This window comes from Chiloscyllium plagiosum, unplaced genomic scaffold (genome assembly GCF_037043375.1).
Source record: "Chiloscyllium plagiosum isolate Xiang-an unplaced genomic scaffold, Cpla_swu_hap1 HiC_scaffold_27, whole genome shotgun sequence".
Lineage (NCBI taxonomy): Eukaryota > Metazoa > Chordata > Chondrichthyes > Orectolobiformes > Hemiscylliidae > Chiloscyllium > Chiloscyllium plagiosum.
The window spans coordinates 87615174-87635689 of record NW_028270165.1 but is presented as its reverse complement, the minus strand read 5'-3'; the positions used below and the strand labels follow the sequence as shown (position 1 = coordinate 87635689).

General features: G+C 46.9%; 2 protein-coding genes across 3 annotated transcripts in view; one reads left to right on the top strand and one right to left on the bottom strand.

Moving 5' to 3' along the window:
- LOC122545194 (uncharacterized) overlaps positions 1-20516 on the top strand; it is a 785061-nt gene that overhangs the window by 282764 nt on the left and 481781 nt on the right. The window lies entirely within an intron of this gene.
- Positions 1538-20516, bottom strand: part of LOC148144890 (uncharacterized) — a 74031-nt gene continuing 55052 nt past the window's right edge. Inside the window, exon 3 of the mRNA XM_087975153.1 lies at positions 1538-4915. Within this exon, the coding sequence (XP_087831279.1) occupies positions 4012-4915 (904 nt within the window). The 3' untranslated portion in view covers positions 1538-4011. The remainder of the gene's footprint in view (positions 4916-20516) is intronic.

Sequence of the window (20516 nt, the reverse complement as noted above, 5' to 3'; positions counted from 1 at the left end):
TGATTGGCTAAATTGAAAAACTGTTTTCTTGGCCTGCTAACAAAACGACCTTTTGATACAAATGTTTCAGCTCTCTGTTGTGACAGTGATTCTCCTTTAAGAAGATTATGTTGTTCTTGGTATTTTTTTGAAGAGGGGTTGTAAAAGGCAGAGGTTCCAAATCATCTGGGGTTAGGGATTTCGCTAATGGCCAACAGATACTGGCTAAGGGAACAATCAGAGAAAAGGGTTTGAGATTTTTTCTAAAATGCTTGTACAATGAAAGGACAGTTCTGCATTTTGTTTACCCTGGTTTGGTTTGAGTTTTAGCAAGCAGTCTGTCCAAAGCTACAGGGGGAAGAAAGGTACCCTGATTCAACAGATATTTCTGGCTAACTCTCTTTCCAACATCTCTCCTGTAAGAATCTGTGCATGAACTGACCTTTTTTTGCCAGAGGGGTGTGTTTATGAGAACGTTGCAGGAAATCGGAATAGCAGCTTTTTAAAGTTGCGGGGAGATTGTGTCGGTCGGGTTTTCAAACGGCTGTTATTCTACATTGTTTTCTTTGTTTGTGTTTCATTCCGTGGTGTGTAAGTAAATTCTGTTTTCCTGGAAACCAACTGCATCACTCCTGGGATACCTCTGCCTAAAACAACCAGTAAAGTTAGGGTCTGGCCTTGTCCATAATACAATACCTGCAAATTGTGTTTCCAGCAAGGATGTTGTGAAACTTGAAAGGGTTCTGAGCTTGGAGGGTTTGAGTTATAGGAAGAGGCTGAATAAGTTGCAGATATTTTCCCTGGAACATCTGAGGCTGAGGAGTGTAGAGATTATAAAATCATGAAAGGCATGGATAGGGTAAGTAGTCAAAATCTTTTTTCCAGGGTGGGGGAATCCAAAACTAGAGGTTTAGGATGAGGGGGAAAGATGTAAAAGGGACCTGAGGGGAAATCTTTTCAAGGAGAGAGTGGTACGTGTAGGGAATGAGCTGCCAGAGGAAGTGATGGAGGCTGGTACAATTACAACATTCAAAAGGTATTTGGATTGGAACATGAATAGGAAGAGTTTAGAGGGATATGGGCAAGTGCTGGCTAATGGGACTGGATTAATTTAGGATATCCGGTCAGCATGGACGAGTTGGACTGAAGGGTTTATTTACCTACTGTGCATCTCTTTTGTCTCTAAGTCCCTTAAAATAAAACCACATTGCCTCAACCGAACTCTGAAACCCAATGTTACTGACAGGCCCCTCTGGTTCACACATAAACTATCTGTTCTGTTACAGAGTCAGAGAGATGTACAGCACTGAAACAGACCGTTCGGTCCAACTGGTCTATGCCAACCAGATATCCAAAATTAATCTAGTCCCATTTGTCAGCATTTAGCTCATGTACCCATCCAGATGCCTTTTAAATGTTGTAATTGTACCAGCCTCCACCACTTCCTCTGGCAGCTCATTCTGTACATACACCACCCTCTGTGTGAAAACTTACCCCTTTGAGGTCCCTTCTAAACTTTTCCCTTCTCACCCCAAACCTCTGCCCTCTAGTTCTGGACTCCCCCACCCTGGGGAAAAGACCTAGTGGTTTGGCCAGCTGTATCACTCCTGGGATGTCTCTGCTAAAAGCTCCTCATGCATTTTTATAAATCTCTCTAAGGCCACCCCTCAGCCTCCGATGCTGCAGGGAAAATAGCCCCAACCTATTCAGTCTTTTCCTGTAGGTCAAGCCCTCCAACCCTGCAAACATAGTTGTCAATCTTTTCAGAACCCTTTCAAGTTTCACAACTTGCTGCAAACATGTTGGCTTTGTTCATCTGACGTGGGAGAATTTTCTGTATGATGTCTTCTGTCTGAAAGAGCCCTCCCCTATGCTGCGACAGAGGCACAATGACTTTCAAAATCCTGACAAACTGTTATCAGTCAAAGATTCATTTGTAGAAGCTTCTCAATCACATCTGTAAATGCAGCAAATGTATTTAATAATGAGTCATGAATAAAGGCTGCATTAATTTTTATTGTGAAGTTCTACTCATACATCTCAAATCAGAGCATACAAACCTGGTCAGAAGCAGTCTACGGCGTCTAGGATGTCACTGGCTATTTCCCAAACAGGACTGACTTTGCACAGAAACCATAGACATTTGAAATGAATGGGGTGCCATTCATTTTAAGATCAGGTGAACCTAAGAGGCACTGCATTCCCTTAGAAATGAGAGATCCTTGACACACACAGCTGAAATCATTGCTGCGCTATTATTAGCAAATTGGAATTAAGGCTGGTGTTTTTCTGCTGGAGCAGAGGAGGTTGAGAGGCGAAGTTTATAAAATCATGAGGGGTATAGATAAAGGTACTTGTCTCTTCCCTAGGGTGGGGAAGTTCAAGACCAGGGGGCACATATTTACAGTGAGAGGAGGAAGATTGACAAAAAGACAGGTGGGGACAAATGTTTTTGCAGAGTGCGGTTCGCATGTGGAATGAACCTCCAGAGGAAGTTGTGGGCACGGGTACAATTACAACATATAAAAGACATTTGGATAAGTACGTGATTAGGGGGAAAGGTTTGGAGGGAAAGGGAGAGGTTGAATAGGTTGGGGCTGTTTTCCCTGGAGCATCGGAGGCTGAGGTGCTGCCTTTTATGGGTTTATATAACCATGAGGGGCATGGATAGGGTAAATAGTCAAGGTCTTTTCTAGAGGGAATAGGTTTAAAAGTGAGAGGAGAAAAAATTTAATGGGACCTGAGGGTGGTGCTTGGATGGAGTGAGCTGCCACAGGAAACAGTGGATGCTGGCACAATGTCAACATGAAAAAGGCACCTGGATGGGTGTATGAACAGGAAGGGTTAGAGGAATACAGGGCAAGTGCTGGAAACAGACCCTTTGGTCCAACTTCTCCATGCTGACCAGGTATCCTAAATTAATCAGACCAAAGGGTCTGTTTCCAGCACTTGGCCCACATCCCTCCAAACCGTTCCTATTCATGTCCCCATCCAGATGCCATTTAAATAATGTCATTGTAACAGCCTTCACTTCTTCTGGCAGCTCATTCCATACATGTACAACCCTTTGTGTGAAAAAGCTACCCCATAGGTCCCATTTAAATCTTTTCCCTTTTGCCATAAACCTATTCCCTCTGTTTCTGGATTGCCCAACCTCCAGGGAAATGACCTTGTCTATTTGCCCTATCCATACCCCTCATGATTTTATAAACCCATATAAGGTCACTCCTCAACCTCCCATAATCCAAAGAAAACAGCCCCAGTCTACTGTAGCCCAAACCTTCCAACCCCCAGCAACATCCTGGTAAATCATTTCTGGTGGAGAAGTCAATGATTTGGGTTAATACCTGAAACACTGACATCACTGCTGGTGCTGCCTGGCTTGCTGTGTTCTCCCAGCCTCCTGCTTGCCTACTTTGGATTCCAGCATCTGCAGTTTTTTTTGTCTCTAACCAATGGCAGAGCAGACTCGATGGGCTGAATGGCCTAACTTCTACTCCAATGGTCTCACAGGCTTAGGTTTGTGCGGATTGTTTCAGTGGGAACGTGCAGTCCCAGGCTCAACGAGCAGCAACACCCAATGGATCAAAGTTCATAGAATCACAGTATCCATACAGTGTGGACACAGGTCCTTCAGCCCAACAGGTTCATACTGACCCTCCAAAGAGTAACCCACCCAGACCCATTTCCCAACCCTATTACTCTACATTTACCCTGACTAATGGACCACACCTACACATCCCTGAACACTGGGACAATTTAGCTTGGCCAATCCACCCCAACTTTCACATCTTTGGTTTGTGGGAGGAAACCGGAGCACCCAGAGAAAACCCACGCAGGCACAGGGGGAGAATGTGCAAACTCCACACAGACAGTCACCCCAATGGTGGAATCGAAGCCGGGTCGCTGGCACTGAGGCAGTGCTGCTTACCGCTGAGCCACTGTGGGTGTGGGGGTGCAGTCCAGCAGAAAACAAAAAAAAAGCGCCCATTGACTCTTCCACCACACCCACTGCCAGAAAGGGCAGCAAGTTCAGTCCTGGGGGTGATCCACAGCAACCTCACCGGCAGAATCAGATTGTTGGGAGCGCTGGTGTCCCCGCTGGTGCCTTTGCAAGTTGCAGGCCTGGGTGAAGGCCTTCCCGCACTCAGGGCAGCTGAAGGGCCTCTCCCCAGTGTGGACCCGCTGGTGCTTCAGCAAAGTGGAGGCCTGGGTGAAGGCCTTCCCGCACTCAGGGCAGCTGAAGGGCCTCTCCCCAGTGTGGACTCGCTGGTGCTTCAGTAGGTCAGAGGAATTGCTGAAGGCCTTTCCGCACTCAGGACAAGCGAATGGCCTCTCCCCGGTGTGGACCCGCCGGTGGATCAGCACATGGGAGAAATTGCTGAAGGCCTTCCCACACTCGGGGCAACTGAAGGGCCTGTCCCTAGTATGGACCCACCGGTGGGTAAGCAGGTTGGAGGCATGTGTGAAGGCCTTCCCACACTCACGGCAGCTGAAGGGCCTCTCCCCTGTGTGGACCCGCTGGTGGGTCAGCAGGGCAGAGGAATCGCTGAACCCCTTCCCACACTCTGGGCAGGAGAATGGCCTCTCCCCGGTGTGGACACTCTGGTGCCTCAGCAGGGTGGAGGCCTGGGTGAAGGTCTTTCTGCACTCAGGGCAGCTGAAGGGCCTCTCCCCCGTGTGGACCCTCTGGTGGGTCAGCAGGGCGGAAGAACTGCTGAACCCCTTCCCACATTCTGGGCAGGAGAATGGCCTCTCCCCGGTGTGGACCCGCTGGTGCTTCAGTAGGTCAGAGGAATTGCTGAAGGCCTTCCCACACTCGGGGCAGCTGAAGGGCCTCTCCCCCGTGTGGACCCGTCGGTGCCTCAGCAGGGTGGAGGAACTGCTGAATCCCTTCCTGCACTCAGGGCAGGAGAATGGCCTGACCCCAGTGTGACTGCACCGATGAGCCTCCAGGGCAGACGGAACACAGAAGAGTATCCCGCAATCACCACACTTCCACGGTTTCTCCACAGGGCAGGATTCCTCAGGTTTCTCCATGGCCAAAGCTTCAGCTGCACACAAATGTGTGTACAGCCTCTACCTGCTGTGAATCCCTTTCCAGGCCGTATAACTGTTTTAGGTTCCACACACAGTGCACTGCAACAGTAGGGACTCTCGTCCAGACCCAATGATGCTGAAAACGTACTGAACCACAAAGCTTTGCTCCTTTCCACAGAATCTTAGTCAAAAATAGTCACAGTCGCAATGGATTAAGCGACTGTCAGACATTGACGTGAAAGTGAGGACTGCAGATGCTGGAGAGTCAGTGTCAAAGTGCGGTGCTGGAATGGTACAGCAGATCAGGCAGCATCTGAGCAGCAGGAGAGTCGACGTTTCGGACATTAGCCCTTTGTCTGTTGATTTTTAAACTTCAGTCTTCAGATCAAATACTCTGTAAAAATAAATTACAAAAGTGATCACTGTCAGTCCAGGGTAAAAATTCAGAACAAGCTTCTATTTTGTGCAGAACATTTTTTTCCTTTATTATTCCACAAAATTGAAAGCACCATCCCACTCATACACTCCCTCTCTATTCTCACTCCGCTCTAACTAATTCTCCTGAAGGTGCTGCTTCAGGATCTTACAGGGGCAGAAAAGCAAAAACATCAAGACTTACATCTCTTTTGAATTTTGGATAACTCCACCTGAAAGGTGGAGGGCACCGTCGACCACATCGGGGGGGAAATTGCGGTCCTTGAAGAAGGAGGCCATCTGTGTTGTACGTATTCATTGACCCGAGAACGTGTGGGAACGAAGGTGAGACCTCTGCTGAGGACTGATCTTTCATCCTCAGAGAGGGGCAAGTCTGGAGGGATGGTGAACACACGGCAGGGCGGGGAGCTAGGACCTGGTGTGGGGCTGGAGCTGGATGTGGGGGCGGGGTTAGGCCTGGGGGCGGGGACAGAGGTCGGCTTGGGAGCGGAGTTGGACATGGTGATGGAGACCGGCGGGGGGGCGGGGTTAGGCGCGGTGACGGAACTCGGCCGGGGGGCGGAGGTAGGCGATGGCCTCCTTCGTCAAGGACCGCAATTTCCCCCCCGACGTGGTCGACGATGCCCTCCACCGCATCTCCTCCACTTCCCGCTCCTCCGCCCTTGAGCCCCGCCCCTCCAACCGCCACCAGGACAGAACCCCACTGGTCCTCACCTACCACCCCACCAATCTCCATGTACAGCGCATCATCCGCCGTCACTTCCGCCACCTCCAAACAGACCCCAGCACCAAGGATATATTTCCCTCCCCTCCCCTATCAGCTTTCCGTAGAGACCACTCCCTCCGCCACTCCCTTGTCAGATCCACACCCCCCACCGACCCAACCTCCACTCCCGGCACCTTCCCTTGCAACCGCAGGAGGTGCAACACTTGCGCCCACACCTCCCCCCTCACTTCTCTCCAAGGCCCCAAGGGAAACTTCCATATCCGCCACAGATTCACCTGCACCTCCACCCACATCATCTACTGCATCCGCTGCAGCCGGTGTGGCCTCCTCTATATTGGGGAGACAGGCCGCCTACTTGCGGAGCGATTCAGAGAGCACCTCTGGGCCACCCGGACGAACCAACCCAACCAACCTGTGGCACAGCATTTCAACTCCCCCTCCCACTCCACCGAGGATATGCAGGTCATTGGACTCATCCACCGCCAAACCACAACAACCCGACGGTCGGAGGAGGAGCGTCTTATCTTCCGACTGGGAACCCTCCAACCGCAGGGGATGAACTTGGACTTCACCAGTTTCTTCATCACCCCCTCCCCCCACCTTGTCTCAGCCGGATCCCTCCAGCCCGGCACCGCCTTCCTGACCTGCAGTCTTCTTCTTGACCTCTCCGCCTCCATCCTATTCCGACCTATCACCCTCACCTTGACCTCTTTCCACCTATCACATTTCCAACTCCCCTCCTCCAAGTCCCTCCTCCCTACCTTTTATCTTCTCCTGCTGAACACTCTCTGCTCATTCCTGAAGAAGGGCCTGTGCCCGAAACGTCGAATCTCCTGTTCCCTGGATGCTGCCTGACCTGCTGTGCTGTTCCAGCAATAAAGTTTCAACATACAGATGTGACAAACATCTGTCTTTCATCTTTTAGAATGGGTTGCAGGTAAAATGAATATATAAATCCCAGATCTTCTTCCAGGTCACCTTCTCAAGATAACAAGGTTTTGTAACAAAAGGTGACATCTCAGCTCAGACAATGCATTAAAGGTGTGAGGTTAAGTGTCTGTCTGCATCCCAATATTGAATCAGGCTGGTTTTCTTTGACAAAGTGGAATTTACAAATTTATATATATATATTCACTGCCTATATTGACTGCCTGCAGATTTGCAGTTTTTGAGCAAAATCGAATTTTTGGATCAGAAATTAGCTAACTGAAAGAAGACAGAGGGTGGTGGTTGATGGGAAATATTCATCCTGGAGTTCAGTTACTTGTGGGGTACCGCAAGGGTCTGTTTTGGGTCCACTGCTGTTTGTCATTTGTGAAAATGATCTGGATGAGGGCATAGAAGGATGGGTTAGTAAATTTGCGGATGACACTCCGGTCGGTATAGTTGTGGATAGTGACAAAGGATGTTGTAGGTTACAGAGATACATAGATAAGCTGCAGAGATGGGCTGAGAGGTGGAAAATGGAGCTTAATGTGGAAAAGTGTGAGGTTATTCACTTGGGAAGGATTAACAAGTATGCAGAGTACTGGGCTAATGGTAAGATTCTTGGTAGTGTAGATGAGCAGAGAGATCTCGGTGTCCAGATACATAGATCCTTGAAGGTTGCCACCCAGGTTGACAGGGTTGTTAAGAAGGCATATGGTGTGTTAGCTTTTATTGGTTGAGGGATTGAGTTTCAGAACCATGAGATCATGCTGCAGATGTACAAACTCTGGTGCGGCCACATTTGGAGTATTGTGTACAGTTCCGGTCACTGCATTATAGGAAGGCGTGGAAGCTTTGGGAAAGGTTCAGAGGAGATTTACTAGGATGTTGCCTGGTATGGATAGAGGTTCTTATGAGCAAACGGTGAAGAACTTGAGGCTGTTTTCGTTAGAAAGAAGAACATGGAATGGTGACTTAGTAATCAGAGGGTTAGATAGTTTGGACAGTGAATGCTTTTTCCTTGTATGGCGATGGCTAGCACGAGGGGATATTGCTTTAAACTGAGGGGTGATAGATATAGGACAGATGTCAGAGGTAGTTTCTTTAGTCAATAGTAGGAGTGCGGAACGCACTGCCTGCAACAGTAGTAGATTCGCCAAATTTAAGGGCATTTAAATGGTCATTGGATAGGCATATGGACGAGAATGGAATAGTACAGGTTAGACGGTCTTCAGATTGGTTCCACAGGTCAGCACAACATCGAGGGTCGAAGGGCCTGTACTGCGCTGTAATGTTCTATGTATCTGCAAATATTCTGAAAATATAAGTTCACCCCATAGACTTTTATATACGTATGCGCATGCATGAGAGAAAGCAAGTGTCTATTTCTGTGCTGTTTATCTCTGTGTATTTGATAACAAATGCTTTATTTCTGAGGATATAAATATTGTTACAAATCAGAGCTGCGTAATAATAGTTAGATGTAAGTGAGAGAGAATTCCTCAAATTGGGCGCTATAAGAATCCTGGGAGCCCTTTATTTCTGATCTACTTCCTAATGAACAAACATTAAGCATTGTCACCTTTTTTTTGTTTAATTTCCCTGCTACGACGAGTCTCTCTGTCTGGATGGTTGACAGGCTGGGAAATTGTGGATTAGGCCTTGATTGGCTGAATACTTTATTGATTTGGAATGTATCAAAGATGGGGGTGGGGTCAAAACTTCAGCAGAAATCCAGCAGAGCTGACAACAGTTGACATAGAACTCTGTAGGAACAGGGAGATCAACAGAGGACAGAGAAATCAGGACCTGAAATCCAATCTGACACCAGACTACCATGTTATCAGTGCTTTGATTAGTAGTGCCAACCCTCTACCTTAGCCGAGCTTCTCATTCAACTTGAATTCCATGTACCCCCTTGATATTCAGGATCCAATCCTTGTCATCCTGAAGCCATGTCTCTGTAAGGTGTCTCAGACCATAAGTATTCTTTTCTGTGTGCAGTCAATTCATTCACTTTATTATGATGCAGCACACATTCAAATACTGAGCTTTTAGTTTTTTTGTGACCTTTAGAATCCAGCTTTGATTGCTGGTACATTTCTCCTCCTTGTCCCTTTCTATCGTTCTTGAAAGTTCATTTTCCATATCACTACATTGCTGACCTGCCATAATTTGGATTGGCCAGGCTAAATTGTGTCCAAGGATGTACAGATTAGGTGGGTTACCCATGGGAAATGCAGGGTTATAGTTTCAGAGTAATAAATGCAGGAGTAGGCTATTTGACCCATCGAGCCTGCTCCTCCATTCATTAAGATCATGGCTGATCTATCCATTGTCTCAGCTCCTCCTCCCTGCGTTATCCTGACTACCTTTAATTTCCCTACCCTGCAAAAACCAATCCAACTGTGTCTTGAATATACTTAATAAAACTGTCTCTACCTCTTCCTCAGGCAGAGAATTCCATAGATTCACTACTCTCCAGGAAAAGCAGTTCCTCCTCATCTCAGTCCTAAATCTACTCCCCCTAATCTTGAGACCAAATCCCTAGTTCTAGTCTAACTCACCAGCAGAAACGACTGGACAGGATAGGTGGGGTGGGGGTGGGTCTGGGTGGTATGCTCTTCGAGGGGTCAGCGTGGACTTGATGGGCTGAATGGGGCCTGATTCTGCACTGTAGGGATTCTATGATTTACCGCAGTTGTGTGTGCCCCATATCACAGCACCCAGAACTTCCCACCTTCAGCAAATTGAAAGACAGATCCCACCCTGCCCTCTCGTATGTGTGTTATCTAAATGCTTAATCGTTTCTAGTGAATACAGCCCACACCTCCCGCTGCTGCCAGTAACCTTTACAATGCTGATGAAACAATGCAATACCTGCAGTACTGAAAATTGTAAAGCTTCTAACGATACCAGTTACTGATTCACTGAACAGCGTTGGAAATACAGTGTTGGAGGCTGAATGAAATAAGCAGTTTAAAACAAAAACCAACCTAACCCTTCACTAGGCTCCCTGCTCAGCACATTGTACTTACTGCTAGTAAACCTTAAAGCACTTCATTCCCACAGTGCAATTAATTCCCACTTTCCATCAAAATCCCGGATGTGCTCCCTCACTCAGTTGCTGTCTCACAAATGAAAGCTTTCATTGTAACTTCTTCTGCTCCCAGGAAGGGCAAAGTATCTTTGAAAGCTGCTCTGAAAGTCTAGTCTTCACAACCACACTTCTACTTTCACAGAAGACGATTAGAGTCATACAGCAAGGAAACAGACCCTTCGACCCAACTCGTTTGTGCCGACCAGATATCCTTAATTAATCTAGTTCCATTTGCTCGCACTTGGCCCATACCCCTCTAAACACTTCCTCTTCATGTATCCATCCAGATGCCTTTTAAAATGTTATGTACCAGCCTCCACCACTTCTTCTGGCAGCTCATTCCTTACAGACATCACCCTCTGCATGAGAACGTTGCCTCTCAGGTTCCTATTAAACCTTTCCCCTCTCACCTCAAACCTATGCCCCATACTTTTGGATTCCCATATCCTGGGGAAAAGATCTTGGCGATGCTCCCTATCCATGACCCCTCTGAACTTCTATACGGTCACCCGTCAGCCTCCAAAACTCCACGGAAAACAGCCCCAGTCTATTCAGCCTCTCCCTGGAGCTCAAACCTTCCAACTCTGGCAACAGCCTTGTAAATCCTTTCCGAACTCTTTCAAGTTTCACAACATCTTTCCTACAGCAGGGAGATCAGACCTGAGTGCGGTATTCCAAAAGTGGCCTAACCAATGTCCTGTACAGCCATAACATTACCTCCCCACTCCTGTACTCAATGAACTGCCCAATAGAGGAACGCATACCAAACACCACCTTCACTGTCTGATCTACTTGCTACTCCACTTTCAGGGAACTATGAACCTGCACTCCAAGGTCTCTTTATTCTGCCACACTCCCTAGGACCTTAGGTGTATAAGTCCTGCCCTCATTTGTCTTACCAAAATGCAACACTTCATATTTGTCTAAATTAAACACCATCTGCTACTCCTTGGCTCATCAGCACATCTGATCAATTCTAATTTATAATGAACTTCCTTTCCTCTCTCATTCCCTAAAAGCAGAAACTCTCCATCCCACACACTCTCCCTCCATTCTCACTTTGTTGAACTTAATCTCTGCTGTACCTCATCCTGAAGGGTCTGGTTCATGCTGGTTAACAGGCCCACACTCAGGGGGAATCTAACTGAAACATACTGAATTGCCTGGACAGAGTGGTCATTGGGAAGATGTTTCCATTGATCAGAGAGTCTAGGACTCGAGGGTACAGTCTTCGAGGAAAGGGGAGACCTTTCATAACTGAGATAAGGAGAAACTTCTTCAGCCAGAGAGTGGTGAATCTATGGAATTCATTGCTACAGAAGGCTGTGGAGGCCAGATCATTGAGTATATTTAAGACGGGGATAGATAGGTTCTTGAATATCAAGGGGATCAAGGGTTATGGGGAGAAAGCAGGAAAATGGGGTTGAGAAATTTACCAGTCATAATTGGATGGCAGAGCAGACGCGATGGGCTAAATGGCCTAATTTCTGCTCCTATGTCTTATGGTCTTTGCGTGTGAGAACTGGGAGCAGGAGTAGGCCATTTGGTCTTTCGAGCCTGCACCAGCATTGAACAGATCATAACTGGAAATGAATATACCTACATTTGGGTGGACAGGCTGGGACATTTTTCACTGGAGCATAGGAGGTTGAGAGGTGACCTTATAGAAGATTATAAAATCATGAGGGGGAATAGATGAGGTGACCAGCGGGTATCCTTTCCCGAGGGAGGGGGTTTCAAGATGAGGGAGCAAATTTTGAAGGAGAGAGGAGAAAGATTTAAAAAAGACACGAGGAGCACTTATTTTTTAAGAACGTGGCTTGTGTGTGGAATGAGTGTCCCAAGGAAGTGGTGAATGCAGGTACAGTGACATCATTTAAAAGACATTTGGAGAAGTAGATGAATAGGAAAGGTTCGGAGGGATATGGGCCAATCACTGGCAGATGGACCAGTTTAATTTGAGAACATAGCATGGACTAGTTGGACTGAGGGGTCTGTTTCTGTGTTGTATGACCCTGTATCTGTACTGGTCTTAAAACCATTTTCTTGGAGATCCATGATAGCGGTGGTCTGAGTGGTCTGCTGTGCTGGGCTCTGTCATACCCCCTGGCAAGGTGGACCTTGACCCCCCCCCCCCCCCCGCAAAAAAAATTGCTAATATAAACTTACTGAACGTCTGGAGCTGCTATAATTGTGGTTTGACAGCTTTAAGACCAGGATGAAAGCAAACAAAGGAAAGGCGCTGAAGGGGTGCAGCAGGTAGAGCACTCCCCGACTGCATCAGGGGTGCATGGAGCCATTGCTCAAACTCCCAGGGCAGCCCCTTTGGGTTTAATGGGACAGCAGCAGTTACTCTCGGAGTTTGCCAAACTCTGAGAAAATATTGAAGCAGCGGTGGAACCACTATCTGCCACACTGGAAAAGCATGGAGCAGGAAATTCAAATGTTGGCCCGAAGAGAATAGGCAGCGGAGGAGAGGACCGTGGCATCGGAGACCGTGGCGGAGGTCTCAGGAGGAAGGATCCAAATGTTGGAAGACCAGGTTCGGGTCCTTCAGGAACAAGTGGGCGACCTGGAAAACAAAAGTAGAAGAAAAAGCTTACAGCTCTTGGGTGTTCCGGAACGCGAGGGAGGTGAAGACCTCGTTGGATTCCTGGAAAAGTGGCTCCCAACATTCCTGGGGCGGGAGTTGGAGTCGGGCCTGTTGAATGTGGAGTGGACCAACGGGATACAATGCGCAGGTCCAGGCCGGATCCCTGCCCCCGCACGGTCCTAGTGCAATTCCTGCATTACAAAGAAAAACAGTTAGTGACTGAAACAGCAAGAAGACTGGGAAGCGATCCAGAGGGTTTAATGCACAAAGGCTCAAGAATAATGTCTTTTCAGGACTTCTCAGGTCCCAGAATTAAGAAGAGAAGGAATTTGATGAGGTTGAGAAAATTAAGGGATCTGAACAATCAATATTACTTCAGGTACTTGGCCGTGTTGCATTTCTCTCATGGAGGGGTAGTATATAATTTTGATTCAGCAGGAAAAGCAAAGGACTATGTGAATTCTCTGAATTAAAGGACTCCAGTCGGGGTGGAGGGAGGGGGCATCGTTACAGACAATGGTACAGTTTTTTTGCCCCTTCCTGTCTCCTCTCTCCACTTATTTTGTGGTTATCAGTTTTATACCAACTGCCTTGAAGTAAAACCAGAATGATTTAGTATATCGGTCAGTTGGATATTATCTGGGGCCTTTGTTTTACTGCTGTCCTTTTGGTTTTGGATTAGTGGTGGTCACACCTGCGGTTCAGATGTATGGAGAAAGGGTGTGTGGGGGTTGGGTGGGAAATGGACATCCATTGTTAACTCTCAGAATGTAAATAACATGTTTTTCATCTGTGAATTCCCTGGGGCTAGGGCACGGCCTCAGCTGGAAGGAGCCGGGATGGTAGCAAGGATTGGGAGGAGTGCACCCTATGGGTAGGGATGAGGAAGATCTCTAGTGGTAGTGGGGGTTATTTGGGTGTTTGCTTAAGTTATATGTAGTGGTTAGTTAGTTTTCTAGTTGTAGTAGCTTTTACACTTTATACATTTATTGTCTTTGTCGCTCGCTGCACTTCAGATAAGCTTCCTCCTCTCGGGAAACCACGGGCTGCCCTGGATGACCATGGCTAGTGATTCGTTCAGGTGGTGCACCTGGAATGTAAAAGGGAGCCATTCCCCCATTAAAAAGAAAGAAGGTTCTGTCAAACCTCAGGGAGGAAAGGATGGACATCGCCCTGCTGCAAGAAACACATTTAACCGATAAGGAATATCTGAAACTGCAGCAAGGGGGGTTATGATAGGGTATTCTTCGCCTCCTTTAGCTCCAAGAGTAGAAGAGTGGCTATATTGGTAAGAAGGAACCTTCCTTTCCAGGCAATTGAGCAAAATAAGGACAAACATGGACTGCCCATCGTTCTTAAAGCTCAACGACATGGAGAAGAGTATGGCGTCCTGAATGTGTACTCCTCCCCACCCTCCACGTGCACCCTCTTACATTTCTGATTGATGCAGTTGCTAAATTAATGAGTCTTGGGGTGCACAGCATGATCATAGGAGGGGACTTTAATCACCTAATAGATCCTGAGGTAGACAGGGTGACAAAGGGCCTGGCATGTATGACTGCACAATCTAAGCAGTTGGTGGACATGATTAGTTTCCCTACAGTGTAGAAACAGGCCCTTCGGTCCAACAAGTCCACACTGACCCTCCGAAGAGGAAACCACCCAGACCCATTTCCCTCTGACTAATGCACCTAACACCATGGGCAATTTAACATGGCCAATTCACTTTACCTGCACATCTTTGACAGTGGGAGGAAACCAGAGCACCCGGAGGAAACCCACACAGACATGGGGAGAATGTGCAAACTCCACACAGACAGTTGCCCGAGGCCGGAATTGAACCTTGGTCCCTGGTGCTGTGAGGCAGCAATGCTAAACACCGTGCTGCCCGAGTGTGAGGAGTTGGGGTTAGTGGATGTATGGAAGCACCTCCACCCAAATGGAAGAGACTTTACTTTCTGTTCCAACCCACACAAGTGCCACACGCGAATTGACATTTTTTTTTATGCCATTGGATTGTTTGGACAGAACATTGGCTTGTAAAATTGGGCAGATAGCTGTCTTGGACCATGCGCTAGTGTATTTAGATGGTAAAATCATGGGTGGTGGAATGGATGGCACTGGCACATGGACCCATTCCTGTTAAGGGACAGCAAATTCGTTGAGTACATCACAAGAAAGTTCAGGGCCTTCTGGAATATCAACTCCAGTCAGGCCAGTAATCCGGCAATACTGTGGGAGGCCACTAAGGCATATTTATGAGACCTAGTTATTTCGTATTCAACAACTCTAAGGAAGCAGAGGGAGGAGCAACAACAGATGCTGAGAAAGTATATTATATTAGGCCTTCACTGGTCAAGCTGCAGCTCTCCAGGCTGCTCTCGACTCATTACACACACAGGAGGCAAAAAAGGGTCTCCTTCGCCAAACAAAGATTGTTTGAATTTGGAGAACCTGCCCCTCCCCAGTATAATGGCGGAACAGGTTTCCCAGTTGAATGCATCTATGATGATACAGGAGGTGCAGGAAACAATAAAGCATCTCCAGAGTGGCAACGCACCGGGGTCAGATGGATTCCCAAGTGAATTCTATAAGGAATTCATAAATGCCTCCTCTGGGGATGTATATCAACTCATATACACAGGTTTGTCTTCCGCTCTCTCTTAGGGAGGCTAATATTTCCTTCATTTTAAAGAGGGGGAAAGAGCTTGAAGAATGTGCCTCATACAGACCCATCTCACTGTTGAATGTAGATTTTAAAATTCTACCCAAGATACTGGCCCTGAGGTTGGAAAAGGTGTTGCCCTATATTATGAAAGAAGATCAGATGGGTTTTAAGGACCGTAGCTCCTCCAACAATATCAGGAGCGTACTGACCATAGTGCAGGTATGCCAGCAAAGATTGATCCCGGGTTCAGTGGTTTCCCGAGACGCAGAAAAGGTGTTTGACCGGATAGGATGGCTGTACCTGTTTGGGGTCCTCAAGCGTTTTGGTCTGGGGGGGGGGGGGTTCCTTTGCTAGACGGGTAGTGGTGTTGTACAATGATCCTAAAGCAGCAGTCATCACAAACGGCACAAAGTCAGATAACTTTCATATTGGGAGGGGTAGTCGACAGGGGTGTCCTCTTTCACCACTGCTATTTACCTTGGCAATTGAGCCATTAGCTGAGGCTATCAGGTGGGATCCTGAAATAGTGGCACCAGAGGTGGGAATGGGCAAGCATAAGATCACCCTATATGCTGATGATGTCCTTTTGTTCTTGGTCAATCTGGAGGAGTCAGTTCCTCGATTGATTCAAACAATTAATGTGTTTGGCAGTTTTCGGGCTACAGGATCAACTTTAGAAAATTGGAAGCCAAGCCGGTGGGGGGATTAGTGGAGGTGCCTGATCTGAAGGATAGAATGCAGTCCCTGTTTAGATGGTCATCAAAAGGATTTTTTGTATTTGGGAATGTTTATTACTCCTGCTTTCCACCAGCTGTATAAAGCTAACATGTACAGTTACTGGAGAGGATAAAGCAGGATTTGCAGATTGGGAGGGATTACCGTTATCATGGTTCGGCCAAATTACCCTGATTTAAAATGAATGTTCTTCCTCGCCTGTTGTACCCCATGAGAATGCTTCCGTTGTTGCTACCCAGATGAGTATTACTGAGGCTTGATGGTTGGCGAGGTTATTTTATTTGATGTCGCAGGTGCCCCCTAATTAAATTTACCAAATTGCAGCTCTCGCAGGATGAGGGAGGGTGGACCTTCCGGACTTGAAGAGATATCAAATAAGTGCTTTGTTAGCATATGTGGGTGACTGAGCACAGAGGGATTTGATTTGACGTTGAAGCCTCAGTTGAGATGTCCCCTCAGTTCATTTATTATTCATGGATAAGATGAAATCCATAACCGAGCAGTGTAAGAATTCAATCATTTTAAATACAGTGAAAGCCTGGAGGATAATGAGACAAGACAAGGGCAATTGGCTTAAGACCTCGCCGTTTACCCCATTGGTGGGAGTCCAAGGATTTAAACCTGGGGCAATGGACTCCGGCTTTAAGTCATGGGAGAATAAGGGAATCTCCTGTCTGGGAGATTCATGCAAGGGGGAGGTCTTGATGACATTTAGCCAACTAAGTCAGAAATATGGATTGTCTAATAGGAACCTTATCCGTACTTTCAGATAAGGGATTATATACAGAGGAAGACCACACTCCTGGCTCAGCTTTACAGGTCAGACGTGGAGAAAAGACTGCTCCGGTGTACAGGCGCTCTTTCAGTTAGTACTTTGTATCATTTACAGAAGAGACGTGCCTTAAGGGACATGGAGGGACTCTGTAGGACGTTGAATCAGGAGCTCGGAGAGGATATTTCATTGGAAGTATGGGAAGATATCTGGGAAAATGTAAGGAAAATTTCAATATGTAACAAAGCACAGGCCATTCAATTGAAGAATTTACACAGCGCTCATTTGACGTTAGAGAGGCTAGCTAAGTTCAAGAGAGTGGCATCACCAGAGTGTCCCAAATGTAAAATTAATATAGGCACTCTCACACACTGCTATTGGTTATGTTGTAAGATCCAGCGATATTGGAGTGCTATCGTAAGGGAGCTGAAGGACATCCTGGGGATTGAAATTAAAGTGGATCCTACTTCTGGAGTTGCCAAATTTGTCTTTCTGGGGGAACAGGGAACAGACTGTGTAACATTCTTACCCACTGTGCAAGGAAGAACATTTTTGGACGTTGGAAAATCCCCCAGGGCTTATGGGGTGGCATAGGCTGGTGATGGAACATCTCCCCCAAGATTACCTCACAAATATGGTGCAGTTTTACAAGACATGGCAGCCTTTCTAAATTATATTGATGCAGACTTATCGGCAATATTAATTAGGGCCGTGGTATAGCCATGGGAATCAGTCTGGGCACCCGTGGGACCCTGGGAGGGGGAGGCTGGGGAAAAAGAATACGGGTACAATAACTGGTGCTCCCAGGGATGGGAACCTCAGTGGAGGTGTAGTGAGTGAAATAGAATAAAGTAATGTGATATAATTTGAGTTAATTTGAATTCAGTTTAATTTAGTTTTTATTTAATTTGATTGCAGTTTAGTTTAAGCTAAGTTTGTTCTGGTAGAATAGTAGGTAGTTCATCATTAATAGTATTGTGATATGACATTGTTGCACTGCATATATCTTTCTATTTTGGTATTGTTCTTTTTTGTCTATAGATGTTTTGTGAAAGATCTGAAAAAGTTTCTAAAAATATTTTTGAAAAAAAACATTTTCTTGCCTTCCCCGATAAATAATTTTGAGATTCAAAAGTCAGATGAACTCCGCTTTGAATATATTCAATGTCTCCCTAACTGCAGGAAGACATCCCCACTTCTGAACGCCATTCCTCTTGCTAACATATCACTTGCAGTGCTTGCTGCACCTATCTGACAACTGGCATTGACTGGAGTAGAAAGCCTGAGTAGAAGGTAGCCGAGGCACCTTTGTACATCTACTCATCATTCCTGATGAAGGGCTTTTGCCCAAAACGTTGACTGACCTGCTGTGTTTTTCCAGCACTAAATTTTTGACTCTGATTCCAGCATCTGCAGTCTTCACTTGCTCCACAACCCAATATATCACCATTTAAACAACGTATCTCCTTTCTGTTATTTTTTACAGGAAAGGCTATAACTTCACAATGTGTTACTGCATTTGCCAAATAAGACACATACCTAAATCAACTTTGCTGCAAGTCAAGAACTGAACGCCAGAATGAAAAAATAAAATGGAAAAGAGCGTGTTGTACTCACAGATTTTGGACAGACGGAAGAAGTTGAAGTTCAATCTTCATTCAGAGAGAGGGGAGCAACACCAGCTTCACAAGCTCATGGTCCAACTTCCGCATTCAGATATGGTGGGGGGAGGGGGGGGGAGTAATCAAAAGCCGGAGGACCACATTCTTTCCGGTCTTCCAGTGCTCCCTATTGGTCCAGCAGAAGAATGTCGTGCGCTATTTCCGCCGGCAGCGAAGAGCATGCGCAGTATTTTGCTGACACCGGCGTACATGCGCAGTGCTTGCTGACACCGAGAAGCATGCGCAAAATGCTCAATGGAGATGCTGGTGCAACTGACAGATTTATAGTGTCCAAATGCCAATAAGAAAAAACAATTTTTTTGTTTCCCTGGGACTCAACAGTTTATTCCTTTTTCATTTTGTCTGGCTGCTCCACTTTTGTATGTCTTTTCCCCAGGATAGAGGAAGTCCAAAACGACGGGGGCATAGGCTTAGGCTGGGAGGGAAAAGGTTTAAAAGGGACCGAACTGGTAACATTTTCACGCAGATCCAGAGACAGTGGTCTAATCTGGAACAATTACGACATTTAAAAGGCATCTGGATGGGTATATGAATAGGGAGGGTTGAGAGAGAGAGATGGGCCAAATGGTGGCAAATGGATCACGAGATTAATTTAGAATATGTGGTTTGCGTGCTGTGCGTCTCTATGACTCTATTTGTACATAATCTGAACCAAGACTAGGAATAGGCCATTCCACCTTTACAGCCTGTCCTCAACTGTGGCCTAACTGTACAGACTTCAATGCAAGTTTCAGAAAGGTGTCTGCACCTTTTTAAACAATTGAACATGCTTTCAGACTTTACCAATGTTTCTTAATAAATCATTTTAGCCATTTTCAAAGTTAAAGATCAGCGATTTCTCACCCACCTCCCCTCCAACCACCCCTCCCCCATCTTCCAGGTCGAGTCATGACCATCCATTCACTCTCTATCCTTAGAATGGCTTGATACAGTGATCAACGAGGGCTCGAGGCACGAGAAAGGATGGGAGTGGGGGTGCAGGTAGAGAACTTGGACCGGAGGCAGAGGCTGGGAGGAAGAAGAGAGAGAAAATGGACATGGGGACAGAGCATTGGGGGTAAAGAAAGCCTGGCGGTACATAGGGTGGGGGGCAGAGGGTTTGTCAGAGAGACAGAATGGGGGGGTGGATACAGAGTGTGAAACGAGAGAAATTGGGTGTTGCAGAGTGTCGGGAGAGAGAATGAACTGGGTCACGGTGGGGGAGAAAGAGAGCAACAATGAATGACAGGAGAGGGTTGGGGAGAGAGGGAATGGATAGAGAGCAGAGGGTGGGGAAAGAGAGAGAGAATGGAGAGGGGAGAGAGTGTGTGTGGAGAGGGACTGGATGGCGGAAGGCAGAGGGTGTGGAGGGAGAGAAGAGGATTGGATGGGAAAAGCAGGTGGATGAGAGACTGGACAGGGGGCAGAGGGTGTGGAGATAGAATGGACGGAGATGCAGAGTGTGGCATGTGTGTATGTGTGTGTGTGAGAAAGAGACGGGAAGCTAGGGATAGCGAGAGAGAATGGACAGGAGAAGCTGAGGGCATGATCGGGTCCTGATTGAATGGGGATGTGGTGAAAGGATGCCACCCACTTCCAGCATCCCCTTGTCTGCACACTGGGGATGGCAAGAAGTGGCTTGAAACTGAACCAAAAGTCAGCCCTTTCAGGAGACGGGAGCTGGGCAAAACAGGAGGATGGGTTGGAGTCCATTGAAAGGTGGAGGAATTGGGACACAGAGATTTCGAGTAGAAGATAGCGAAGGCTGTTTCATATAAACCAGAATTCTCTCATCTGTTTTCTGTCCTGCACTGACAGCAGTGATGTGTTTTCTCAAGGTATTAGCAGAGGAGGATTTGCTCTTCAGGCATGCACAAGG